Source organism: Mesoplodon bidens (assembly GCF_964165515.1).
Source record: "Mesoplodon bidens genome assembly, chromosome: 1".
Taxonomy (NCBI): Eukaryota; Metazoa; Chordata; class Mammalia; order Artiodactyla; family Ziphiidae; genus Mesoplodon; species Mesoplodon bidens.
The window spans coordinates 85,128,591-85,154,342 of record NC_138176.1 but is presented as its reverse complement, the minus strand read 5'-3'; the positions used below and the strand labels follow the sequence as shown (position 1 = coordinate 85,154,342).

Below are 25,752 nucleotides of genomic sequence, written 5' to 3'. Positions count from 1 at the left end.
TTTTTAGAAGAAAGCATGCATCGTCATCTTGCTGGGAAGGTCCTTACAAACCGCTAAGCACTTACACTGCCATCAAAATAAAGGAAAAATCCTCCTGGATTCATGTGAGCGCTGCCAGCTTTGACCCAGATCAGCGGCACTCCCAGCACAGCTGGAAGACCATTCCTAAGGTGACCTTAAACTAAGGATTTCCAGGGCCAACTTCCAGGTCCCAGAAGCAGACAAAATCATAAAGTTGACAGTTTTTCCCAAGATCACAGATCAAGAAACTTCCTTCTACCTATTTTCTCCCCTACTGCAACTCCCTAGTCCCAGATGAAAAGAAAAAAAAGCGCCTCCTTGTAACAAAGCCCTCCCTTTCTTTAGCCATTTATTAAAAGGCTGACTGGAGATTGCTTGTCTCAATCTATTCTCCCTGTGATCCTCCACTATGGGCTCTTTCAAACTTTGTCTCCACTCTTATTAACTCATTGTTTTCTCAACAGGTCAAGCACAGACCAGACACCCCTTTACATCAGTTTTCCAAACGCTGGCCACATTAACTAATCAATCTGATTGCTGGTTATATCAACATCTAGATTATGCAAAAAAACCTGAACTAATTTTTGTTCTTGCCAATATGAGCACCCGGCGGTCAACTCAGGAAAATGGATGCATAACAGGTAATGGCATCCATGACCAAGAAAATGTCACTCTTCTCCTTTCAATGAGTTAACTGCACATAGAAAAACCTCTATGGAAGCTCAGGGAGTGTCCTTTGCTCAGGTAAAGATGTTAGAAGGGAATTTTTCCCTTTGCATTGAAAACAGGCATGATGTTGGGCCTTTCCTAGGTGACATACTAAGGCAATATTGCAACCAAACCTTGTGGTTTGATTCCAGAGATGCATCCTCAAGCTTCTCTTGAAGGTCATAAATGGTCTTAGCACTGACTCTTATGGTAGGGACACTGGCCAAATCATCAGATGTTATGGCTGACTCCTAAGCCACCCTCGTGTAACCTAGGGTAGCTCAGTTGCTCCCCTCATTAGCTGTCAAAGACGAAAGATTACATATAAGCAGACCAAAAATCTAGACCAAGTTGGTCAGGTAACAAAACCAAGCCTTACAGCTACTAAGGCCTAACTGTATCAGGTATTTCACAACCTATTCTGCTCCTACAGACTGACAGGGATACACAGAAGATGGAGATGTACAGATGCCAATATGACAGGTGACAAGATACACCAAACCCCAACCTAATATGTCACAAGTTCCATTCTGACCTTATCCAGGAACAATACTAGTCTTTTTATCTCATGTGAGATAAGGTATATAAAGGGCTCCTACCTGGGTGGTCAGAACAATGTGGACTCGAATTCCTGACACCCTCTGTCACCCGATACTCCATCTTAAATGCCAGCCCAATTAACAACTTTGGCTTGGGCTTCCCTGGTGGCACAGTGGTTGAGAGTAAACCTGCCGATGCAGGGGACACGGGTTCGTGCCCCGGTCCGGGAAGATCCCACATGCCGCGGAGCAGCTAGGGCTGTGAGCCATGGCCGCTGAGCCTGCGCGTCCGGAGACTGTGCTCCGCAGCGGGAGAGGCCACAAGAGTGAGAGGCCCCCCGTACCGCAAAACAAACAAACAAAAAACCTTTGGTTTCTTTGTTCATAAAGTAGCGCCATATAAACACACCAGACCAGATATTATAGAAAACTGGCTTGTATACACAAGTCTAAGTTCTTTTCAGTACTAAGATCCTTTTTCTTAGGCTTTGGAACTTATGAGTTGGAAAAGGCAGATCTAAATCTTTCCATAGTAACAGAACAAGAGTTCAATATTGGTATGCAAATGTCGGAAGCCTTTCAGTCAAAAGTTAATAGCCTCTGCCGGACTTGAAAATCTTCTTGCCCTGGACACACTGACAGCCCAAGAAAGAGGAGCTTGTGCCATCACTGATGAAGCATGCTGCTTCTATGTAAATCACCTGGGACAAATAGTGTCTAATCTGCACCTTTTGAAGACAAGATAAACACCCTCCATCAGATAAACGAGGCTCAGCCATTCTATTGGACTGACCTATTCCCAGGGATGGGAGACTGACTGATTTAATGGGATATGGGGAAATGTGCTTAGATTTGTTATTTTCTGTTTATTCACCCTCATTCTAATCTATGTTCTTCTCTCCCTTTGCAGATCCCTTGCCACTCAGCTGCTAACCCAATTCTTTTCTCCATAGCCACTAACTCAGAGTTTATGTGAAACTTCTAGGGAAGTTTCAGACAGGGGAATGAAGGAGTTCAGAGCATTTCACCCCAAAATATGTCACCTTGGCATACTGAATATTTTCAGTTAAAGGCATCTGAGAAACAGCTGGTGCTAGAAGGGCACTCTGACCTTCCTTTTTCTTCCTGAAGGAGATAAAATTCCCATGTAAAAGATGCCCTCCCTACATCAGGAGGAAGAAAAATATTTTTATCACCAGAGATGGGAAATTGGACCAAAAAATCCACACAAACAAACCTTGTTAAACTAACCCTTATCTTCCTAGTCATTTCTCCACAATTTACTACCCCTAACCAAACCTCTTTGTCTTACTTGTTTCTTTTTCTAAAAGGTAGAAAAGCTTTCTGCTCTGGTCACTTCCTCAGGTCTTCATTCTCTTGTGAAGGTTCCCATGTACTTGTTAAAAAAAAAAAAAAAAAAAACCTAAAAACCACTTCTACGCTTTCCTCCTGTTAACCTGTCTTATGTTAATTTAATTCTTATGCCCAGCTGGAGACCCAAAGAGAGTAGAGGAGAATTTTCCCTTGCCTACAACGGTAAATCATTTTCTTTCTGCTAACATTCTAATGTCATGGGGGATCACACTACCAAACCCTTGGATTATTCTTAAATTCACTCCTTTGAGGTACATACAAAATTCTCACGTTTTGCTCTCTGGCCCCTTTAGAAACTTACTCTCACACTTATGATGTCAACCTCATTAGAGCTGTTTCCAGAATTTAATCAAATAAGTGTAACATGTTAGGGACAGTACAAAACCCATTAGAGGAGGGTCTTTTAAAACCTTGGCATAAGGACCCAAAAGGAATACAGGGATAAGGAGAGGTGACCATGGGCACTTCCAAGGTGGAATCCATCACCTGTCAGGAATGGGACGTGAAGTGACTTCCGGTCCGGCCAGAGAGTATTTCTTCTAGCGAAACCTGAATAACCGTCTTCCCTCCTGGACGCTGCAGGGCAGAACGGGCGGGCAGTTGCCCCCCACCTCCAGGTGGAGACGCCGCTATCGGTCCGCACTCACGGAGGCAGCGGCCCGACGGGCGGCGCCTGCGCGCTGGGAGGGGCGGGTACAGGGCCCATTTCCGGGGCGGGTACAGGGCCCATTTCCGGGGCGGGGAACAGCGCATGCGTTGTGGGGAGGGGGAGGGTCGGACTTCATCCACTTTTCCGGCGAGGTGAACGCGGAAGAGCGGGAGGTGACGGTTTCCGGCTACTCAGATTGTGGCGCGGCGACTGCTGTAAGATGGAGGTGGTCTCGGCGGCCGAAGATGGTCGGGATGGTCCCCGGGAGCGGCGAGGCTTGGGTGAAGCCGAGAAGCCGCAGCAGAACCACGAAGTGCGGCCTCAGTCCGGGGCAGACCGGTTACCAAAACATTCCTACTGGTTGGATCTCTGGCTCTTCGTCCTCTTAGACGTGGTGTTGTTTTTCTTCGTGTATTTTTTGCCCTGGTGAGTACTCTTAACGCAGCGTTGAAGTGGTAAGGGGCTTAGAGACCATCTACCCCAGTTTGGGGAGGTGGGTGCGGGAGAGGCGAGGAAATTGCATTGCGGAAAGTTACGGCCTGTCCACCATCGTCCATCTGGCGAGTGGCAGGATAGGGTAGGCGCGGGAGTGGAACGAAGACCAGAGTGAAAATGTCCTTCCTTGGCTCCTAAGTTGAGGGTGTTCAGATGAGGTGTAGAGGAAACTTGGCTTCATAATTTTTTTGTTCTGTGTTGGGAGGAAACCGGCTGGGGTTGAGTTCCTGCACTACCACGAAGAAACTGGAGACGTTATTTGGCTTTTTGGAGCTTTATATTCACATTTACCGTTTGGGACCAATAGTAACCACGTCATAGGGGTGTGGTGTTGTGGCGTGGTGTTTTAGATAAATCGCTAACTTATCTAAAAGCGATTTATTTGCATATTGCCTGGCAGCAGTCAGCGCTCAGCTAAAGCTACTGTTACTGTACAACGGTTTGACCGTGAGCAGGCTGTGCACGGTTATCTCAGATGGGTCCAGAACTGGACTCTTGACTTCTTACTCAAATGACCTTATTTTTCAGTGTTACCATTTCAGTAAATGTTAACTTTATTCACTCATTTCCCCTCCCGGAAGCCTGGGTCTCATTTTTTGATTTCCCGCTTTGCTTTTTTTTTTTTTTTTTTTTGCGGTACGCGGGCCTCTCACTGTTGTGGCCTCTCCCGTTGTGGAGCACAGGCTCAGGACGTGCAGGCTCAGCGGCCATGGCTCACGGGCCCAGCCGCTCCACGGCATGTGGGATCTTCCCAGACCGGGGCACGAACCCGTGTACCCTGCATCGGCAGGCGGACTCAACCACTGCGCCACCAGGGAAGCCCCTCCCGCTTTGCTTTATATACACACCCGCACACTCCAAAACACCAACTGATAAGTCCCAAACTCTCTAGATTCCATTTGGAAAATCCATGCTCTCCATTTTCATTGCCACCCCCTCTGAGAAGACAGTTTTGACAGAGGATAAAGGAAGGGAACTTAGAGAAGGGGCTTGGGGGAGCAAAACAAGAAGGAAGACACAGGACTGAGATGATAACAAGGGACAAGTTCAGGAGAGGAGCGGTGAGCTGGAGGAGGAAAAGCGGTGCAGCTCATTTAGTCATTAAACAGCTCCTTTGGACTTCGGAGCTAATCCTTTACGCACTGTAAGTTAATTTCTCTCAGCCATCATGCTTATTGAATTTGCGGTAATTACGTCTTCTTCTCTCACTCCCAGCCCCCAATTTTGGCAAAAATTGGGGCATAAACTCACTGTTGGTGAGGCCCCATTGTCTCTGATTCCTTGGATTTCTTGAATGGTGTGGCCGAGGGTTCAGTGGGACCAATGGAAGATGGGTGTTTCTATAAAATCCTCTGTCAAGTCATGTGTACAGGAGAATCTTTCCACCCACTCCTGATATTTGGTAGAGTGATACTTCAAATGTAGTGTTTTTTTTGTTTGTTTTTGTTTTTTTAAATGATCTGAATTTTCAGCTCTGGATAGAAAATGGAAGACTTATGAAGAATAGTCAGGCCGTTTTTTGCTCTTATCAAAATGAAAATCATTTAGGAATAGGCAAATGACTAAGACAATCAAAGTTTTCAAAAGTTGGCATAAAGTATTTAAAGGGAAAGAAAAAGGAAACATTGTTGACAATTATTTGGTTTTTACAGAATGGTTTGCCTGATACCTAAATTAAGAATTTTGGCTCCTGGAGTGGATCCTGAAAATGACTACAAACTTCTTGAACAAAGACGACAGGATTGTGCACCAGAAGAATTTCAAACTCTAAGGGACCTTCATTTCATTTTACACATTCTGTTATTCTTTGCGGGGACTGTATTAAATGGGTAATGATCTCAGCCATTCATAGCTACGTTCTTAAAACTCGGCTCTGATTCACGTTTTAAAACTTTTTACAGATTATCTGGTGGCTTTACAGGGGCTGAACATAAAAAGTATTTATTTATACATGAAGGTTTATTATACTCATTAGGAAATAGATTAATGTTTTTCCTTTAACATTTTAAGGGTTGGCCAAGGTTTAGTATGATGCAGATAATAATGGTGAAATAATAAGGTGAAATATTTAGAAATAAATTATCCAAAAGCAAGGGAAGGATTTTGAAAAAGGAGTTAAAAGCTATACAGAAAATGCAGGCCCACAATATATTTGCTGTAAGTGCCAGTTTAATTTTTAGATTAAGTGGACCTCTGTTATGGTTGCTAGGTTGGTACAATCTTAGAGAAAGTATATAATATCCAGTAATGGAAGGCTAGAGTGCATGTCCTCTTACCTGGATGCTTCCCCTCACTTTTAAGCTCTTGAACTCTGTAAAGTAGGACTGTGTGTTTCAAACCTAATTTTTATTGTGGTTGCATTAAGAATGTTTGTGGCCAAAACATGTTTATTATAATGTCTGTAACTTACTTTAATACTCCAGCAAAGTCACCATATTTACTCATTGAGCAAATGTTTGAGCACTTACTGTGGGCCAGGTACAGCGCTGAACAAAACAGACAAAAATCCTTGCCTTTATGGAGCTTACATTCTTTTTTATCTAAATATGTTAACAAGAATTTATTTCCCAGGAGTGATCAGCTAGTATTTAATCAAAAAGGTCACATTCCCAAAGCAGCTACTATAAGCCCTTCAGAAGCTATTCCTATTATATAACAGATGTTAGAAATTGGCTCTTGTCCTTGAAATTGGTGACATTTTATATATTGGAATTGCCTAAATATTTTTGCCGTCCCTTAGAAACAGGGCATAGATCTGGTAAACTCTACATCCTCTGTTCTTTAGAATGGCATTTAGGGTTAGTGTGAAATCTGGGATTGATTTTGGAGGCTTTTAGCCTAATGCTGACTATAAGTTTAACAATTATGCCTTCAGGGAACCTAACAAACCTGCCTGAGGATAACTTTTTAGGCAAGGTTGAAGCATCTAGAGAAACAGAACTGGGATTTCATTGAGGGTACCAAACAGATTGTATGAATTGTTTTTGTGCTACTTGCTAATAATTTTGTCCAATAAATGTTGATTATACAGGTAAATTGGGTCTGATTTCCTTTCGTTTTAACAAATTACTTGTGTGTTAACACACAAAGATTTATAATCCATACTACCTTTCTGAGCCTGGAATCAGCCTTCTACCACAACTATTGAATATTCTGAAAATTTCTAGTACAGGGAAGATACTACTAAGAAGAAAGATCGTAGTGCTGTGACATGACTGTAAATGGTATCCAAAATGGTGGCAGTATGAGGTTTGAATATTTCCTACAGATGAAATTGTGCCTACTGTGCCATCTCAGGGTAACATAGTATACTTGAAGGTTTTTAACTGGGTAAATGGGACACCAATAAGAATTGGCAAACTTGCTGTGATAAAAATAGAGACATCAAAAGTATTTACATCAATGTGATTTTAGTCTGATAAATTCCTTTGTAAATTTCATATAAGTGAAATGATTGTTTTAATAACCGTTTGAAATCAACTGGCTAATGAGCAATTGTGAGGAAGTCTTTAGAGTTCTGTTAACCTGAAAATTTTAGGATGTGAAGTGCTCCATATACCTAGTCCCTAAATTGCATGGGAATACATTCAGAGACTACAGGATATTTAGTAAGGGCATTTAATGTAGAGGTTATTATGCTCTAGGAAAAGGGTCATCAAACTACACTAATGGGCCAGATCTGGCCCACTTGCCTCTCTTTAAAGGCCTGTGAGCCAAGAATGATTTTTAACATCTTAAAATGATTGAAAAAAGTCAAGACTATTTCATGATGTGAAATCCAAGTTTCAATGCTTACAAAGTTTTACTGGAACACAGACATGCCCATTCATTTGCATACTGTTATGTAAATGTTACCTTACGGCTGTTTTCACACTACAGTGGCAGAGCTGAGTAACAGAGATCCTATGGTCCACAACGCCTAAATTATTTACTATCTGGCTCTTTAAAGAAAGTTTGCCAACTCCTGTGGGAACGCTCCTTTAGGCCTTGCTGGAGTTGAACTCTTAGGAGTCTCCTGTGATAAATTTTTGATGAGTGATATTCCAAGTTCATCCCTGAACTTTAAATTGATTTACATTTCCCATAAAATATATAATTCACAGAGGTGAAAGGAAGCCACAGTTTATGAATGCAAAGAAAAGTCCAACCATATTAAATTAAAAATCAGTTTATACCCCCCCAAAATTTTGAATCAGAAGAAACTGAGTTCACACAAAGATACTCTGAAGTATTTTGAACATAACAATTGTTGGCTGCGTTATTTTAAAAGTTATAATAAGCTTATAACCAGAAGAAAACATCTATAAAAATAGACACCCTAGAAATAAAAAATTCACATGTGAATGATTAGTAAATACATATTCAATCTATATTTGGAGTGTTGAATCAACAAAAACAAATGGTCAGTTTCTAGTCTGTTAGTACTGTAACATGATTCAGGAGGTTTCAACTGTACAGTACTTTAAAAAGAGCCCAAATTGGACGTTTCTATTTGATATTTGCAACTCAATTGTGAGTTGAATCCCATACAAATCTATGAGATTGTTTGTAAGTATCAGAAATCAGTTTAAATGTTTCAAATAATACATTTTCAACTGGACAAAACAAAAACTACACAAAGTTTCTGAAAGCTATTAAAATACTTGAAGCTCATTTTTCTAGTATTTTACAATATTATAAAAGCAGTAATTAAATACAGTGACATTTCAAATACAATTTTACAAATTTACAATATTTACAAACCCCCCATACTAAAAGCTATGTTAAAAAAAAAGCTTTCTTAAAAGATAAAATTTTATTTAGTTGATATTCAAGTATTTCTAAATTAAGAGAATATAAAGTAATAATCACCTACTGTTATAGCTAGAAAAGGCTATTAAAAACTTCTCTAGGTGGAAGACAAAATTTGGCCAAGATTTGATAACTCAGTGAGCTGAGACTTCTACAAGCAATTATTTTCTACTTATCTAGAAAATAAGATTCATTTACATTTTAGAATATTTTAACAATTTATGGGATTGGTCAAGATATTAAATTTACTAATTAGTTTATGGAATTATTATGTTTTATATATAAAATTTAAATTCTCAATTCTCTAGTGTGGACAATATAAAACTATTCTAAACTACAATTAGTTTACCAGCTTAGTACAAAATTAAATGACAACTATGAAATAAGGCAATTACTTATTTTCACTTGTAAGGTCATCATAATAATGGAAAATCTCCCCTTTTTTTTTTTTTTTTCAAAGAAAGACTTCTCCATGAAAGTAGGTGGGGTAAAAATTAAATTATTTGTTTAGAAAAAAGGGAGGGATGTTCAAATTAATACATTTCATTAAAATTAAATCTATATGAAAGGCAAAACTTTAATCTGGAAACCCAGAAAGATTTTCAAATTCAAGAATATGAAAATTACTAAAATGGGCTGACAACCTACACACAGGTAATATTATAGCAGGGAAAATTTAGGCAGTCACAGTGATATTCTTAAAAAGAGGATTATAGGTTAATTCCTAACACTGGTTATTAGCAGCCCAAAGCAAACCAAAGTAAAAACCTTTCACATTTCATATAAAATTAGAAAAAATGTAACAAGATAAATAAATATACTAAAGTGAAGTATTTTAACTATTTTTAGCTTACATGACTGAAGTAATGTTTATGAATGCATACAACAAACGATATTTTGAAGATAAAAATTCTAGGAGCAAAATTAAGTGTCTTCTCTTCTAACCTTGAGAATTTAATTTAAAAATTGCTTTATCATTAAGGCTTTTTTCCCCCAAATGCTATCAATTTCATGGGTCGATATATTTTAAGACACTTAAAGGGATCATATGTAGTAGACTATCACAGAAGTCAAAAGCAAATGGGTGAAGTCCTCTTTTGGCTCCCCATTAGAAAGTGCTTCCTCACAAAGCAAATATTGCTTTGACTACACAAGCTACATATCATCTATCTTTCAGTTAGCACAGTTTACCAATCTATGAGTACTGGTTAGTTTAATACCTATGGGTCTACCAGTCAGAAAATAAAGGGACAAATTACATTTTTACTCAACTGCAGCATATGATAAATGACTTTCTGCATACCCCAGATTTTCTATTTTTTGAGGCATGCCAAGACTATTCAGAGGGAATTCCAAAATATCCAATAAGTAGATCTTCACAAAATAAAATATCTGTATAGAAAGTTAAAGTGATTAATGACTTTAAATATTGCCATGGTTTTAATTTCATATAGCACTAGGTTTGGTCATTTGATTCCTAGTTAATGGCCTCAGAAGTAAAAGCCTGTCGGTTTCATCATTTATCTATTACAATGTATACCAGGTTTATATCTTTGCTTGGAAGGGCAGTTTGAACCAAGACTACTATGTAACACAGGCCCTAGCCCTCTTTCATTCTGAGAAAGTGAATTATCATTACAAAAGCCACTGCTCTCTGGAAAACAGAGCTTGGGCCTCTGATGGTATTTCAATCTATATGTATCAGTCATGCAGTTATCCACTGAAAAATAGGTAGTTAATGAAACTGTCTCATTTCGACAGGTAGAACTAGAGTCTATTTCTGGCTGGCAAGAAGCACCAACAGCTGTACCCGAGTCTGCCTGAAAATCATTAGCTGAAGAGCTGGACGGGGTGTTTGATGTGTTGCCAACATACTCTTTTGCTTGAAATGTTTCCTTAAGTCTTTCATCATTCATATATGTACTCACTTCTAAACCTGGTTCTGAAGCTGTACTTAAACTGTGCTTTGGAAGACTAGAAGAATTAGCTTTAAACATCTCTGTTGGTTTGACAGCAAGTGGAGCATCATTTTTCTCTGACTGTGGCACACTGGTTATAGCATATTTCTTTGGTGGCAGAGGGGGTGGGGTATTCTGGCAAACAAGTTCTGGCATCTGACAACCATCAGATCTGCAGGTTGACTGAATGAGATGTTCCCTGGATAGAGAGTTCTCAGAGTAACACTGTTCCATCATATTTTGCTGCTGGATGAGGGGAGCAGTTCCTGGCTTCAACCCCACAGTTCTCATGTGTGAAGACCACAATGAAGATGGTGAGACTGTTCCATTACTGTTTACTCTCTTTCCAGAAGCAGAATTATCATCAACGTGAAAAAGCAAACCTGTTCTCTCAGAATTTTCTATATTAAGCCACTCAGAAAATTTGCATTCACTTGCTTTTTCAAGTTTCTGTTCATCTGACTGGTGGGTATGCTCTCTTGCTGTATGGTCCTTGAGTATTTGTGGATTGGATGAAGGGAATAACTTTCCATTGGTTTCACGTATATGTGACCTGAAAAACAAAAACAAAGCTAAAACGCCATACAGAAATATGCAAAATTGGAGGGAAAACAAACATTTGTCCTGTAGTTTAACTTCCCAATACAGCACTTATGTTATTTGTGTAACATTGCAGAAATGGAAAGATATTTGCAACAGTTAACAATTTACACTCTCTGAATCCAAAATCTTTATGCCAGAATACACAAATGTTTATCAGAAACATCCATCATTACCAATATCAGATTTATAACCAGAAGTATAATTTAAAAAGCAAATTTCAGGGGCTTCCCTGGTGGCGCAGTGGTTGAGAGTCCACCTGCCGCTGCAGGGGACACGGGTTCGTGCCCTGGCCTGGGAAGATCCCAAATGCCGCGGAGCGGCTGGGCCCATGAGCCATGGCTGCTGAGCCTGCGCATCCGGAGCCTGTGCTCCGCAACGGGAGAGGCCACAACAGTGAGAGGCCTGCATACCACAAAAAAAAAAAAAAAAAAAAGCAAATTTCAGAGAATTCCCTGGCAGTCCAGTGGTTAGGACTCAGCGCTTTCACTGCCCAGGCCAACTAAGATGCCACAAGCCACACAGTGCAGCCAAAAAAAAAAAAAAAAATTCAACTTAAAAACACTGAAATTACATTTATTGTGATAAAATGTAGCATAGACTTAAGAAAAATTTTACTAGCAAACAATTCAATATTCTAAAACACTTCCCACCCAAAGTTTATAGCAATAGAGGTACTTTAATTTTGATATATAATGCTAAAAGGATAGTATACTAATTAAAAATAATTTGGTTAATCAAAGACTACCTTTATTTAAGTAATAGTTAACTTCTAAGGTGAAGAAAAATGATATCACATTGCAAATTATTTATCTTCATATGATTAAATTATTTTTCTCATGTGAATTGCATAAAATTCAATTAGAGCACAAAGATGAAAAGAGTTGAGGCTCTGCTAAGTAGATAAGAGCTATATTCAAATCTCAACTCCGTTGCTTTGGCCAAATTACCTAATCTACGCCCCAAATTTTCTCTTTTGTAAAATACCATACATCTCAAAAGAATGCTGTGAGGTTTAAAACAAACAATCATATATTGTACAAGGTACTTTGTAGGCCTCCTATCATTAAGGTTTACATCCTTTTAATGATCCCCAATAAAATATGCATCATAATACTCTAGACCAGCAATCCCCAACCTTTTTTGGCACCAGAGACCAGTTTCGAGGACGACAATTTTTGCACTGACTTGGGAAGGGGGGTGTGGCTCAGACCGTAATGCGAGCGATGGTGAGCTGCAGATGAAGCTTCGCTCACTCGGCCGCCACTCACCTCCTGCTGTGCGGCCCGGTTCCAGTATCAGTCTGCAGCCCGGGGCTTGGGGACCCCTGCTCTAGACCCATTGCTTTCAGAGTAGTGATAGGTAGTATGCCTTTCTGATAAAGAGTTCCTATAATACATGCATTTAATTTAAAAGATTTTAGTATTCCAAACAGCTAGGATTACCTTTTTATCAAAGGATTTTTTATTTGTAGATGTGATTCTGGGTGGGACTCATAAGATTTATAGACTACTTCCAGGTTCTTGAGTTCTTTTCTAAAGCCTGAGGAAGGGAATGAGAAAAAATTATTTAAGTGATCTTTTAGAATTTACTCCATCTATACTTCTCCATAATTTACAAAAGATTTTCTATAATCAGGTAATTCTCTTCCAAATTAACAGATGAAAACTACTTCTTCAAGCCTCAGCTCAAATAATACCTCTTTCCTGAACCCTTTATACAAAATCAATGGCTCTTTCCTCAATTTATTATCTCTTGAAAATGTCAGCAATCCCTGAAAAGTGTTATTCAAGATGGGTCGTGTGGAGCTGTGCTTCCCCTGTTTACTCTTTACTGACAAAATGGTGGGAAAATGCTACATTTGTAGACAGATGGCTTGAGTTGAAGTTTGGATTCACAGCTTATTGGTTGGTAACTTTATATTCCTAAAACCAACTTTACAAACTTATACCACCTTACAGTCTAGGTTTCTGCCTTTACATAATGAGATGCTGATATCTATTTTACCAACGTCACAGAAATATTAGGAACATCAACTGCATTAAACTGGGTGGGAAGGTATTATGATAACATAAAATGTTATCCCACCACTAACTAGCTTCCATTTACTGACTGCTTACTCAAGTTGTAAGAAGTTGATAAAAATTATTTCATTTAATCTTTACAACTGAACACCTTTTTACTTGAAAAGACAATGAACGAACTTCAGTTATTCAGACTTGAGTATGTGGCAGAAATTTTCTTGAAAATAAAAGAAGTGAACCTGTCACTTCGAATAAAACAACTGGCAATATTTATTGCCAATGATAAAATTTAACCTTTTAGATGAAAGTAAGAGTTTTGGAAAACTTGTATTTACCACCATGAGTTTTGTAGTTTTCCAATACTTATAAAGACTTCCTGATAATATCTGTGGTGATATTTTAAAATCTGTTCTTTAAAAATATATATAGAAGGGCCTTCCCTGGTGGCGCAGTGGTTGGGAGTTCGCCTGCCGATGCAGGGGACGCGGGTTCGTGCCCCGATCCGGGAGGATCCTGCGTGCCGCGGAGCGGCTGGGCCCGTGGTCCATGGCCGCTGGGCCTGCGCCTCCGGAGCCTGTGCTCCGCAACGGGAGGGGCCGCAGAGGTGACAGGCCCGCGTACCGAAAAAAAAATATATATATATATATATATAGAGAGAGAGAGAGAGAAATGGGACTTCCCTGGCGGTCCAGTGGTCAAGTCTCTGCACTCCCACTTCAGGGGGCATGGGTTCGATCCCTGGTTGGGGAACTAAGGGCTCACATGCCGCGTGACACGGCCAAAAAAAAAAGATATATAAAGAAATGTATCCAGATAAGTGACCTGGAAGACAGAACGGTGGAATTCACTGCTGTGGAACAGAAGAAAGAAAAAAGAATGAAAAGAAATAAAGACAGCCTAAGAGACCTCTGGGACAACATTAAAGGCAACAACATTTGCATTATGGGGGTCATTATAGGGGTCCCAGAAGGAGAAGAGAGAGAGAAAGGACCACAGAAAATATATGAAGAGATTATAGTCAACAACCTTAACATGGGAAAGGAAATAGCCACCCAAGTCCAGGAAGCACAGTAAGTCCCATACAGGATAAACCAAAGGAGAAACATGCTGAGACACACAGTAATCAAATTGGCAAAAATTAAAGACAAAGAAAAATTATTGAAAGCAGCAAGGGAAAAACGACAAATAACATACAAGGGAACTCCCATAAGGTTAACAGCTGGTTTCTCAGCAGAAACTCTACAAGCCAGAAGGGGGTGGCATGATATACTTAAAGTGATGAAATGGAAGAACCTACAACCAAGATTACTCTACCTGTCAAGGATCTCATTCAGATTCGATGGAGAAATCAACACCAGGGCTTCACTGGTGGCACAGTGGTTGAGAGTCCGCCTGCTGATGCAGGGGACACGGGTTTGTGCCCCGTTCTGGGAAGATCCCACATGCCGCGGAGTGGCTGTGCCCGTGAGCCATGGCCACTGAGCCTGCGCGTCCGGAGCCTGTGCTCCTCAACGGGAGAGGCCCGTGTACCGCAAAAAAAAAAAAAAAAAAAGCTTTACAGACAAGCAAAAGCTAAGAGAATTTGGCACCACCAAACCAGCTCTACAGCAAATGCTAAAGGAACTTCTCTAAGTGGGAAACACAAGAGAAGAAAAGGACCTACAAAAACAAACCCAAAACAATTAAGAAAATGGTCATAGGAACATACATATCGATAATTACCTTAAACGTGAATGGATTAAATGCTCCAACCAAACGACACAGGCTTGTTGAATGGACACAAAAACAAGACCCATATATATGCTGTCTACAAGAGACCCACTTCAGACCTAGGGACACATACAGACTGAAAGTGAGGGGATGAAAAAAGATATTCCATGCAAATGAAAATCAAAAGAAAGCTGGAGTAGCAATACTCATACCAAATAAAATAGACTTTAAAATAAAGAATGTTACATGAGACAAGGAAAGACACTACATAATGATCAAGGGATCAATCCAAGAAGAAAATATAACAATTATAAATATATATGCACCCAACATAGAAGCACCTCAATACATAAGGCAACTGCTAACAGCTGTAAAAGAGGAAATCGACAGTAACACAATAATAGTGGGGGATTTTCACACCTCACTTACACCAATGGACAGATCATCCAAAATGAAAATAAATAAGGAAAGCTTTAAATGACACAACAGACCAGATAAATTTAATTGATATTTATAGGACATTCCATCCAAAAACAGCAGATTACACTTTCTTCTCAAGTGCACACGGAACATTCTCCAGGATAGATCACATCTTGGATCACAAATCAAGCCTCAGTAAATTTAAGAAAATTGAAATCATATCAAGCATCTTTTCTGACCACAACGCTATGAGATTAGAAATGAATTACACGGAAAAAAACGTAAAAAACACAAACACGCGGAGGCTAAACAATACAGTACTAAATAACCAAGAGATCACTGAAGAAATCAAAGAAGAAATCAAAAAATACCTAGAGACAAGTGACAATGAAAACACAACAATCCAAAACCTATGGGATATAGCAAAAGCAGTTCTAAGAAGGAAGTTTACAGCTATACAACACTACCTCAAGAAATAAGAAAAATATCAAATAAACAATCTAACCTTACACCTAAAGGAACTAGAGAAAGAAGAACAAACAAAACCAAGTTAGCAGAAGGAAAGAAATCATAAAGATCAGAGCAGAAATAAATAAAATAGAAACAAAGAAAAAAATAGCACAGATCAATAAAACTAAAAATTGGTTCTTTGAGAAGATAAACAAAATTGATACACCATTAGCCAGATTCATCAAGAAAAAGAGGGAGAGGACTCAAGTCAATAAAATTAAAAATGAAAAAGGAGAAGTTACAACAGACACCGCAGAAATACAAAGCACCCTAAGAGACTACTACAAGCAACTCTATGCCAATAAAATGGACAACCTGGAAGAAATGGACAAATTCTTAGAAAGGTATAACCTTCCAAGACGGAACCAGGAAGAAATAGAAAATATGAACAGACCAATCACAAGCACTGAAATTGAAACTGTGATTAAAAATCTTCCAACAAACAAAAGCCCAGGACCAGATGACTTCACAGGCAAATTCTATCAAACATTTAGAGAAGAGCTAACACCTATCCTTCTCAAACTCTTCCAAAATATAGCAGAGGGAGGAACGCTCCCAAACTCATTCTACAAGGCCACCATCACTCTGATACCAGAACCAGACAAAGATGTCACAAAGATAGAAAACTACAGGCCAATATCATTGATGAACATAGATGCAAAAATCCTCAACAAAATACTAGCAAACAGAATCCAACAGCACATTAAAAGGATCATACACCATCATCAAATGGGGTTTATCCCTGGAATGCACGGATTCTTCAATATATGCAAATAAATCAACATGATACACCATATTAACAAAATGAAGGAGAAAAACCATATGATCATCTCAATAGATACAGAGAAAGTGTTCAACAAAATTCAACACCCATTTATGATAAAAACCAAGCAGAAAGTAGGCATAGAGGGAACTTTCCTCAGCATAATAAAGGCCATATATGACAAACCCACAGCCAACATCATCCTCAGTGGTGAAAAACTGAAACCATTTCCACTAAGATCAGGAACAAGACAAGGTTGCCCACTCTCACCACTATTATTCAACATAGTTTTGGAAGTTGTAGCCACAGCAATGAGAGAAGAAAAAAAATAAAAGGAATCCAAAATGGAAAAGAGAAGTAAAGCTGTCACTGTTTGCAGATGACATGATACTATACATAGAGAATCCTAAAGATGCTAGCAGAAAACTACTAGAGCTAATCAATGAATTTGGTAAAGTTGCAGGATACAAAATTAATGCACAGAAATCTCTGGCATTCCTATGCACTAATGATAAAAAATCTGAAAGTGAAATCAAGAAAACACTCCCATTTACCATTGCAACAAAAAGAATAAAATATCTAGGAATAAACCTACCCAAGGAGACAAAAGACCTGTATGCTGAAAATTATAAGATACTGATGAAAAAAATTAAAGATGATACAAAAAATGGAGAGACATACTATGTTCTTGGATTGGAAGAATCAATATTGTGAAAATGATTCTACTACCCAAAGCAATCTACAGATTCAATGCAATCCCTATCAAACTACCACTGGAGTTTTTCACAGAACTAGAACAGGAAATTTCACGATTTGTATGGAAACACAAAAGACCCCGAATAGCCAAAGCAATCTTGAGAAAGAAAAACGGAGCTGGAGGAATCAGGCTCCCTGACTTCAGACTATACTACAAAGCTACAGTAATCAAGACAATATGGTACTGGCACAAAAACAGAAAGATAGATCAATGGAACAGGATAGAAAGCCCAGAGATAAACCCATGCACATATGGTCACCTTATCTTTGATAAAGGAGGCAAGAATATACAGTGGAGAAAAGGCAGCCTCTTCAATAAGTGTTGCTGAGAAAACTGGACAGGTACATGTAAAAGTATGAGATTAGATAACTCCCTAACACCATACACAAAAATAAGCTCAAAATGGATTAAAGACCTAAATGTAAGGCCAGAAACTATCAAACTCTTAGAGGAAAACATAGGCAGAACACTCTGTGGCATATATCATAGCAAGATCCTTTTTGACCCACCTCTGAGAGAAATGAAAATAAATACAAAAATAAACAAATGGGACCTAATGAAACTTAAAAGCTTTTGCACAGCAAAGGAACCCATAAACAAGACGAAAAGACAACCCTCAGAATGGGAGAAAATATTTGCAAATGAAGCAACTGACAAAGGATTAAACTCCAAAATATATAAGTAGCTCATGCAGCTCAACATTAAAAAGTGAACAACCTAATCCACAAATGGGCAGAAGACCTAAATAGACATTTCTTCACAGAGGGTATACAGATTGCCAACAGACACATGAAAGAATGCTCAACATCATTAATCATTAGAGAAATGCAAATCAAAACTAAAATGAGAAATCATCTCACACCAGTCAGAATGGCCATCATCAAAAAATCTACAAACAATAAATGCTGGAGAGGGTGTGGAGAAAAGGGAACCCTCTTGCACTGTTGGTGTTAATGTAAATTGATACAGCCACTATGGAGAACAGTATGGAGGTTCCTTAAAAAACAAAAATAGAACTACCATACAACCCAGCAATTCCACTACTGGGCATATACCCTGAGAAAACCATAATTCAAAAGGAGTCATGTACCACAATGTTCATTGCAGTTCTATTTATAATAGCCAGGACGTGGAAGCTACTGAAGTGTCCATCAACAGATAAATGAATAAAGAAGATCTGGCACATATATACAGTGGGATATTACTCAGCCATAAAAAGGAACGAAACTGTGTTATTTGTTGTGAGGTGGATGGACATAGAGACTGTCAAACAGAGTGAAGTAAGTCAGAAAGTGAAAAACAAATACTGTGTACTAACACATAGATACGGAAACAAACAAACAAAATGGTCATGAAGAACCTAGGCACAAGATGGTAATAAAGATGCAGACCTACTAGAGAATGGACTTGAGGATACGTGGAGGGGGAAGGGTAAACTGGGACGAAGTGAGAGAGTGGCATGGACATATATACACTACGAAATGTAACATAGATAGCTAGTGAGAAGCAGCCGCATAGCACAGGGAGATCAGCTCAGTGGTTTGTGACCACCCAGAAGGGTGGGATAGGGAGGTTGGGAGGGAGGGAGATGCAAGAGGGAAGAGATATGGGGAGATATGTATATGTATAACTGGTTCACTTTGCTATAATGCAGAAACTAATATTGTAAAGCAATTATATTCCAATAAAGATGTTAAAAAAAAATCTTCCAACAAACAAAAGTCCAGGACTAGATGGCTTCACAGGTGAATTCTATCAAACATTTAGAGAAGAGCTAACACCCATCCTTCTCAAACTCTTCCAAAAAATTGCAGAGGAAGGAACACTCCCAAACTCATTCTATGAGGCCACCATCACCCTGATACCAAAACCAGACAAAGATACTACAAAAAAAGAAAATTACAGACCAATATCACTGATGAATATAGATGCAAAAATCCTCAACAAAATACTAGCAAATAGAATCCAACAGCACATTAAAAGGATCATACACCATGATCAAGTGGGATTTATCCCAGGGATGCAAAGATTCTTCAGTATACACAGATCAATCAATGTGATACACCACATTAACAAATTGAAGAATAAAAACCATATGATCATCTCAATAGATGCAGAAAAAGCTTTTGACAAAATTCAACACCCATTTATGATAAAAACTCTCCAGAAAGTGGGCATAGAGGGAACCTACCTCAACATAATAAAGGCCATATATGACAAACCCACAGCAAACATCATTCTCAATGGTGAAAAACTGAAAGCATTTCCTCTAAATCAGGAACAAGACAAGGATGTCCACTCTCACCACTATTATTCAACATAGTTTTGGAAGTCTTAGCCTTGGCAATCAGAGAAGAAAAATAAATAAAAGGAATCCAAATTGGAAAAGCAGTAAAACTGTCACTGTTTGCAGATGACATGATACTATACATAGAGAATCCTAAAGATGCCACCAGAAAACTACTAGAGCTAATCAATGAATTTGGTAAAGTTTCACGATACAAAATGAATGCACAGAAATCTCTTGCATTCCTATACACTAATGATGAAAAACCTGAAATAGAAATTAAGGAAACACTCCCATTTACCATTGCAACAAAAAGAATAAAATACCTAGGAATAAACCTACCTAAAGAGATAAAAGACCTGTATGTAGAAAACTATAAGACACTGATGAAAGAAATTAAAGATGATACCAACAGATGGAGAGATATACCATGTCCTTGGATTGGAAGAATCAATATTGTGAAAATGACTATACTACCCAAAGCAATCTACAGAGTCAATGCAAGCCCTATCAAATTACCAATTGTATTTTTTACAGAACTAGAACAAAAAATCTTAAAATATGTATGGAGACACAAAAGACCCCAAATAGCCAAAGTAGTCTTGAGGGAAAAAAACAGAGCGGGAGGAATCAGACTCCCTGACTTCAGACTATACTACAAAGCTACAGTAATCAAGACAATATGGTACTGGCACAAAAACAGAAACATAGATCAATGAAACAAGATAGAAAGCCCAGAGATAAACCCACGCACTATGGTCAACTAATCTATGACAAAGGAGGTAAGGATATACAACGGAGAAAAGACAGTCTCTTCAATAAGTGGTGCTGGGAAAACTGGACAGCTACATGTAAAACAATGAAATTAGAACACTCCCTAACACCATACACAAAAATAAACTCAAATGGATTCGAGACCTAAATGTAAGTCCGGACACTATAAAACTCTTAGAGGAAAACATAGGAAAAACACTCTTTGACATGAATCACAGCAAGATCTTTTTCGATCCACCTCCTAGAGTAGTGGAAATAAAAACAAAAATAAACAAATGGGACCTAATGAAACTTCAAAGCTTTTGCACAGCAAAGGAACCCATAAAAAAGACGAAAAGACAACCCTCAGAATGGGAGAAAATATTTGCAAATGAATTAACGGAGAAAGGATTAATCTCCAAAATATATAAACAGCTCATGCAGCTCAATATTAAAGAAACAAACAACCCAATCCAAAAATGGGCAGAAGACCTAAATAGACACTTCTCCAAAGAAGACATACAGATGGCCAAGAAGCACATGAAAAGCTGCTGAACATCACTAATTATGAGAGAAATGCAAATCAAAACTACAGTGAGGTATCACCTCACACCAGTTAGAATGGGCATCATCAGAAAATCTACAAACAACAAATGCTGGAGAGGGTGTGGAGAAAAGGGAACCTTCTTGCACTGTTGGTGGGAATGTAAATTGATACAGCCACTATGGAGAACAGTATGGAGATTCCTTAAAAAACTAAAAATAGAATTACCATATGATCCAGCAATCCCACTACTGGCATATACCCAGAGAAAACCATAATTCAAAAAGACACATGCACCCCAATGTTCATTGCAGCACTATTTACAATAGTGAGGTCATGGAAGCAACCTAAATGCTCATCAACAGACGAATGGATAAAGAAGATGTGATACATATATACAATGGAATATTACTCAGCTGTAAAAAGGAACGAAATTGGGTCATTTGTAGAGATGTGGATGAATCTAGAGACTGTTATACAGAGTGAAGTAAGTCAGAAAGAGAAAAACAAATATCGTATATTAACGCATGTATGTGGAACCTAGAAAAATGGTGCAGATGAACCGGTTTGCAGGGCAGGAGTTGAGACACAGATGTAGAGAACAAATGTATAGACACCAAGGGGGGAAAGCCGCGGGGGGGTGGGGATGGTGGTGTGCTGAATTGGGCGATTGGGATTGACATGTATACACTGATGTGTATAAAATTGATGACTAATAAGAACCTGCTATATAAAGAAATAAATAAAATAAAATTCAAAAATTCAAAAAAAATCAGTTTTAAACAAGAAGCACTGCAGGTACAAAGTTACCAAAAAATAAAAAGAAAAAAGAAATGTATCAACATTTGGAAGACTTGCATAATTTAGCAAACCAATGTTTTCCAAATGAGGATACATGGATGTTTCTAAATCATGCATGAGTAAAGGATTTATTCATTCTTTAAATGAATATATAAAATATTTAAGATTTTCAGTTTTAATGCCTAATACAGCAAATCTTACTAGATATAGCAACAAAAGCTGTTTGAGGTCCTCAGTACCTTTTGAAAACAACCGTTCCAGTTAATTGCAAATAGGTGTCTTTTTAAAATCTGAGTCACAACTATTCTGTAAAACTTGCCTTTTTATAACCAAGGAATTGAGACTTAGGGAAATGAAGTGTCCTAACCGATGCCATATAGGTGGTTAAGTGGCAACACTCATACAATCCCAGATTAACTGCAAAGCCAGTGCTCTTTCTACAACCTGCAGGCTCTCTTTCATGTATGCCTAAAACACAAGGTCATTATACAGAATCTCCTTTTGATGAAACTAGGCCATTAGTATGAACATCAAATAACAGGATATACTTTAACTTGCTGATGCCCACAGAAGATACCAAAATATATGGCATTAGCTTGAATATTCAATTCATTCCCTATACTTCTGTACAATTCCAGTAAATTTTTCTGTATTTTCCCTTATTTTTAGTTGACCTTTTCATCATGTTAATTTATTTCAGTTTCCTCTCATTCTCATGCTTCTAGTCTACTGTACACCAAATCTGTGAACCAAATATTGCAAAGAAAACAAAATAAAGTTATTAAAAAAGGAACTTTTTTTAAACAATAGATAACTTTATATTAGATGCCTTTTTATCTCTAAATTGATGTTCTAGGTACATTTTTTAAAACTACCCTGTCACTCAAAATTCAACTGGAACCTATAGTTGATCATAACATCTAAATATTATCCTATTTAAAAAATCTATATTGGTTATTATATGGCTCTGTGAGTTAAATCTTAGAAGTAATTTGCAAGAAAGAGTAATGTAATATACGTGAGAAATTAATACCCTATATGCCATATTGCTCACACAGTAAATGGCAGCTCCCAATAAAAATGAAAAGCACACTGTTTTTTCTTCTTTTAAACCACCTCCACACTGTCCACCATATTCCCAACTCACTGATCCAGGACAAAGTAAGTATAAACTGAGACAAATTCTTCTTACCTTCCCCTCCGCCAACCTATTTCTATACGTACCAAGTGCCATACTAATAAAGTCTCAGAAATAAAAGGCAATATAATATATCACAGAGAGTCTCATGACCCTGTAACCTTGACACACTGCCTGAGGCTCAAAAACTAAGCCTCCCTCTTAAGTGAAGTACGTCAGACAGACAAAAACAAATATCATATGATATCACTTGTATGTGCAATCTAAAAAAATGATACAAATGAACTTATTTACAAAACAGACAGACTCACAGACATAGAAAACAAACTTATGGTCGCCAAAGGGAAAGCAGAGGGTGGGGGAGAGAAGTAAATTAAAGAGTTTGGGATTAACATACACACACTACTATACGTGAAACAGATAAACAATGAGGACCTGCTGTACAGCACAGGGAACTCTACTCAGTATCTTGTAATAACCTATAATGGAAAAGAATCTGAAAAAGAATAGATATATATATATACTTGTATAACTGAATCACTTTGCTGTACCCCTGAAACTAACACATTATAAATTAGTTATACCTCTGTTTAAACAATGGTTGTTAAAAAAAAAAAAACTAAGCCTCTGTCTTTGACAGCTACTTTATGACTAAAAAAAAAAAACTAATATCAGAAGGAATCTTGATTATTTTTCAACCTTTAAAGTCTGAAAAATTTGTAAGTTAAAGTTACATTATAATTTCCCACCCACTGTGATTTTTTTTTTGCTTTATAACAAATTTAATCAGTTATACATATACATATGTTTCCATATCCCCTCCCTTTTGCGTCTCCCTCCCACCCTCCCTATCCCACCCCTCCAGGCGGTCACAAAGCACCGAGCTGATCTCCCTGTGCTATGCGGCTGCTTCCCACTAGCTATCTACCTTACGTTTGGTAGTGTACATATGTCCATGCCGCTCTTTCACTTTGTCACAGCTTACCCTTCCCCCTCCCCATATCCTCAAGTCCATTCTCTAGTAGGTCTCTGTCTTTATTCCTGTCTTACCCCTATGTTCTTCATGACATTTTTTTTTCTTAAATTCCATATATATGTGTTAGCATACAGTATTTGTCTTTCTCTTTCTGACTTACTTCACTCTGTATGACAGACTCTAGGTCTATCCACCTCATTACAAATAGCTCAATTTCATTTCTTTTTATGGCTGAGTAATATTCCATTGTATATATGTGCCACATCTTCTTTATCCATTCATCCGATGATGGACACTTAGGTTGTTTCCATCTCCGGGCTATTGTAAATAGGGCTGCTATGAACATTTTGGTACATGTCTCTTTTTGAATTATGGTTTTCTCAGGGTATATGCCCAGTAGTGGGATTGCTGGGTCATATGGTAGTTCTATTTGTAGTTTTTTAAGGAACCTCCATACCGTTCTCCATAGCGGTTGTACCAATTCACATTCCCACCAGCAGTGCAAGAGTGTTCCTTTTTTCCACACCCTCTCCAGCATTTATTGTTTCTAGATTTTTTGATGATGGCCATTCTGACTGGTGTGAGATGATATCTCATTGTAGTTTTGATTTGCATTTCTCTAATGAGTAAAGATGTTGAGCATCCTTTCATGTGTTTGTTGGCAGTCTGTATATCTTCTGTGGAGAAATGTCTATTTAGGTCTTCAGCCCATTTTTGGATTGGGTTGTTTGTTTTTTTGTTATTGAGCTGCATGAGCTGCTTATAAATTTTAGAGATTAATCCCTTGTCAGTTGCTTCATTTGGAAATATTTTCTCCCATTCTGAGGGTTGTCTTTTGGTCTTGTTTATGGTTTCCTTTGCTGTGCAAAAGCTTTTAAGTTTCATTAGGTCCCATGTGTTTATTTTTGTCTTTATTTCCATTTCTCTAGGAGGTGGGTCAGAAAGGATCTTGCTGTGATTTATGTCATAGAGTGTTCTGCCTATGTTTTCCTCTAAGAGTTTGATAGTGTCTGGCCTTACATTTAGGTCTTTAATCCATTTTGAGCTTATTTTTGTGTATGGTGTTAGGGAGTGATCTAATCTCATACTTTTACATGTCCCTATCCAGTTTTCCCAGCACCACTTATCGAAGAGACTGTCCTTTCTCCACTGTACATTCCTGCCTCCTTTATCAAAGATAAGGTGACCATATGTCCGTGGGTTTAACTCTGGGCTTTCTATCCTGTTCCATTGATCTATCTTTCTGTTTTTGTGCCAGTACCATATTGTCTTGATTACTGTAGCTTTGTAGTATAGTCTGAAGTCAGGGAGCCTGATTCCTCCAGCTCCATTTTTCGTTCTCAAGATTGCTTTGGCTATTCGGGGTCTTTTGTGTTTCCATACAAATTGTGAAATTTTTTGTTCTAGTTCTGTGAAAAATGCCAGTGGTAGTTTGATAGGGATTGCATTGAATCTGTAGATTGCTTTGGGTAGTAGAGTCATTTTCACAATGTTGATTCTTCCAATCCAAGAACATGGTACATCTCTCCATCTATTTGTATCACCTTTAATTTCTTTCATCAGTGTCTTATAATTTTCTGCATACAGGTCTTTTGTCTCCTTAGGTAGGTTTATTCCTAGATATTTTATTCTTTTTGTTGCAATGGTAAATGGGAGTGTTTCCTTGATTTCATTTTCAGATTTTTCATCATTAGTATATAGGAATGCCAGAGATTTCTGTGCATTAATTTTGTATCCTGCAACTTTACCAAATTCATTGATTAACTCTAGTAGTTTTCTGCTAGCATCTTTAGGATTCTCTATGTATAGTATCATGTCATCTGCAAACAGTGACAGCTTTACTTCTTCTTTTCCAATTTGGATTCCTTTTATTTCCTTTTCTTCTCTGATTGCTGTGGCTAAAACTTCCAAAACTAGGTTGAATAAGAGTGGTG

At 38.2% G+C, this 25,752-nt stretch overlaps 2 protein-coding genes and 1 long non-coding RNA gene across 12 annotated transcripts in view; 1 reads left to right on the top strand and 2 right to left on the bottom strand.

Moving 5' to 3' along the window:
* LOC308623567 overlaps nucleotides 1–3,358 on the bottom strand; it is a 73,722-nt gene extending 70,364 nt beyond the window's left edge. For all 9 annotated transcript variants that reach the window (XR_014016839.1, XR_014016840.1, XR_014016841.1 and 6 more), the window contains exon 1: nucleotides 3,129–3,358. This is a non-coding gene — a long non-coding RNA (uncharacterized lncRNA). The remainder of the gene's footprint in view (nucleotides 1–3,128) is intronic.
* A 54-nt stretch (nucleotides 3,359–3,412) lies between these two features.
* Nucleotides 3,413–6,839, top strand: ARLN (allregulin). The gene is made up of 2 exons (XM_081246138.1): nucleotides 3,413–3,717; nucleotides 5,439–6,839. Coding segments are annotated over exons 1-2 (207 nt in total). The 5' UTR covers nucleotides 3,413–3,511; the 3' UTR covers nucleotides 5,440–6,839.
* Nucleotides 6,840–7,938: 1,099 nt separating this feature from the next.
* USP53 (ubiquitin specific peptidase 53) overlaps nucleotides 7,939–25,752 on the bottom strand; it is a 76,893-nt gene continuing 59,079 nt past the window's right edge. For both annotated transcript variants that reach the window (XM_081226027.1, XM_081226026.1), the window contains 2 exons: nucleotides 12,581–12,677; nucleotides 7,939–11,088 (listed from right to left, as the gene is read on the bottom strand). In XM_081226027.1, coding sequence (XP_081082153.1) covers nucleotides 10,098–11,088; nucleotides 12,581–12,677 — 1,088 coding nt within the window. In that variant the 3' untranslated portion in view covers nucleotides 7,939–10,097. The remainder of the gene's footprint in view (nucleotides 11,089–12,580; nucleotides 12,678–25,752) is intronic.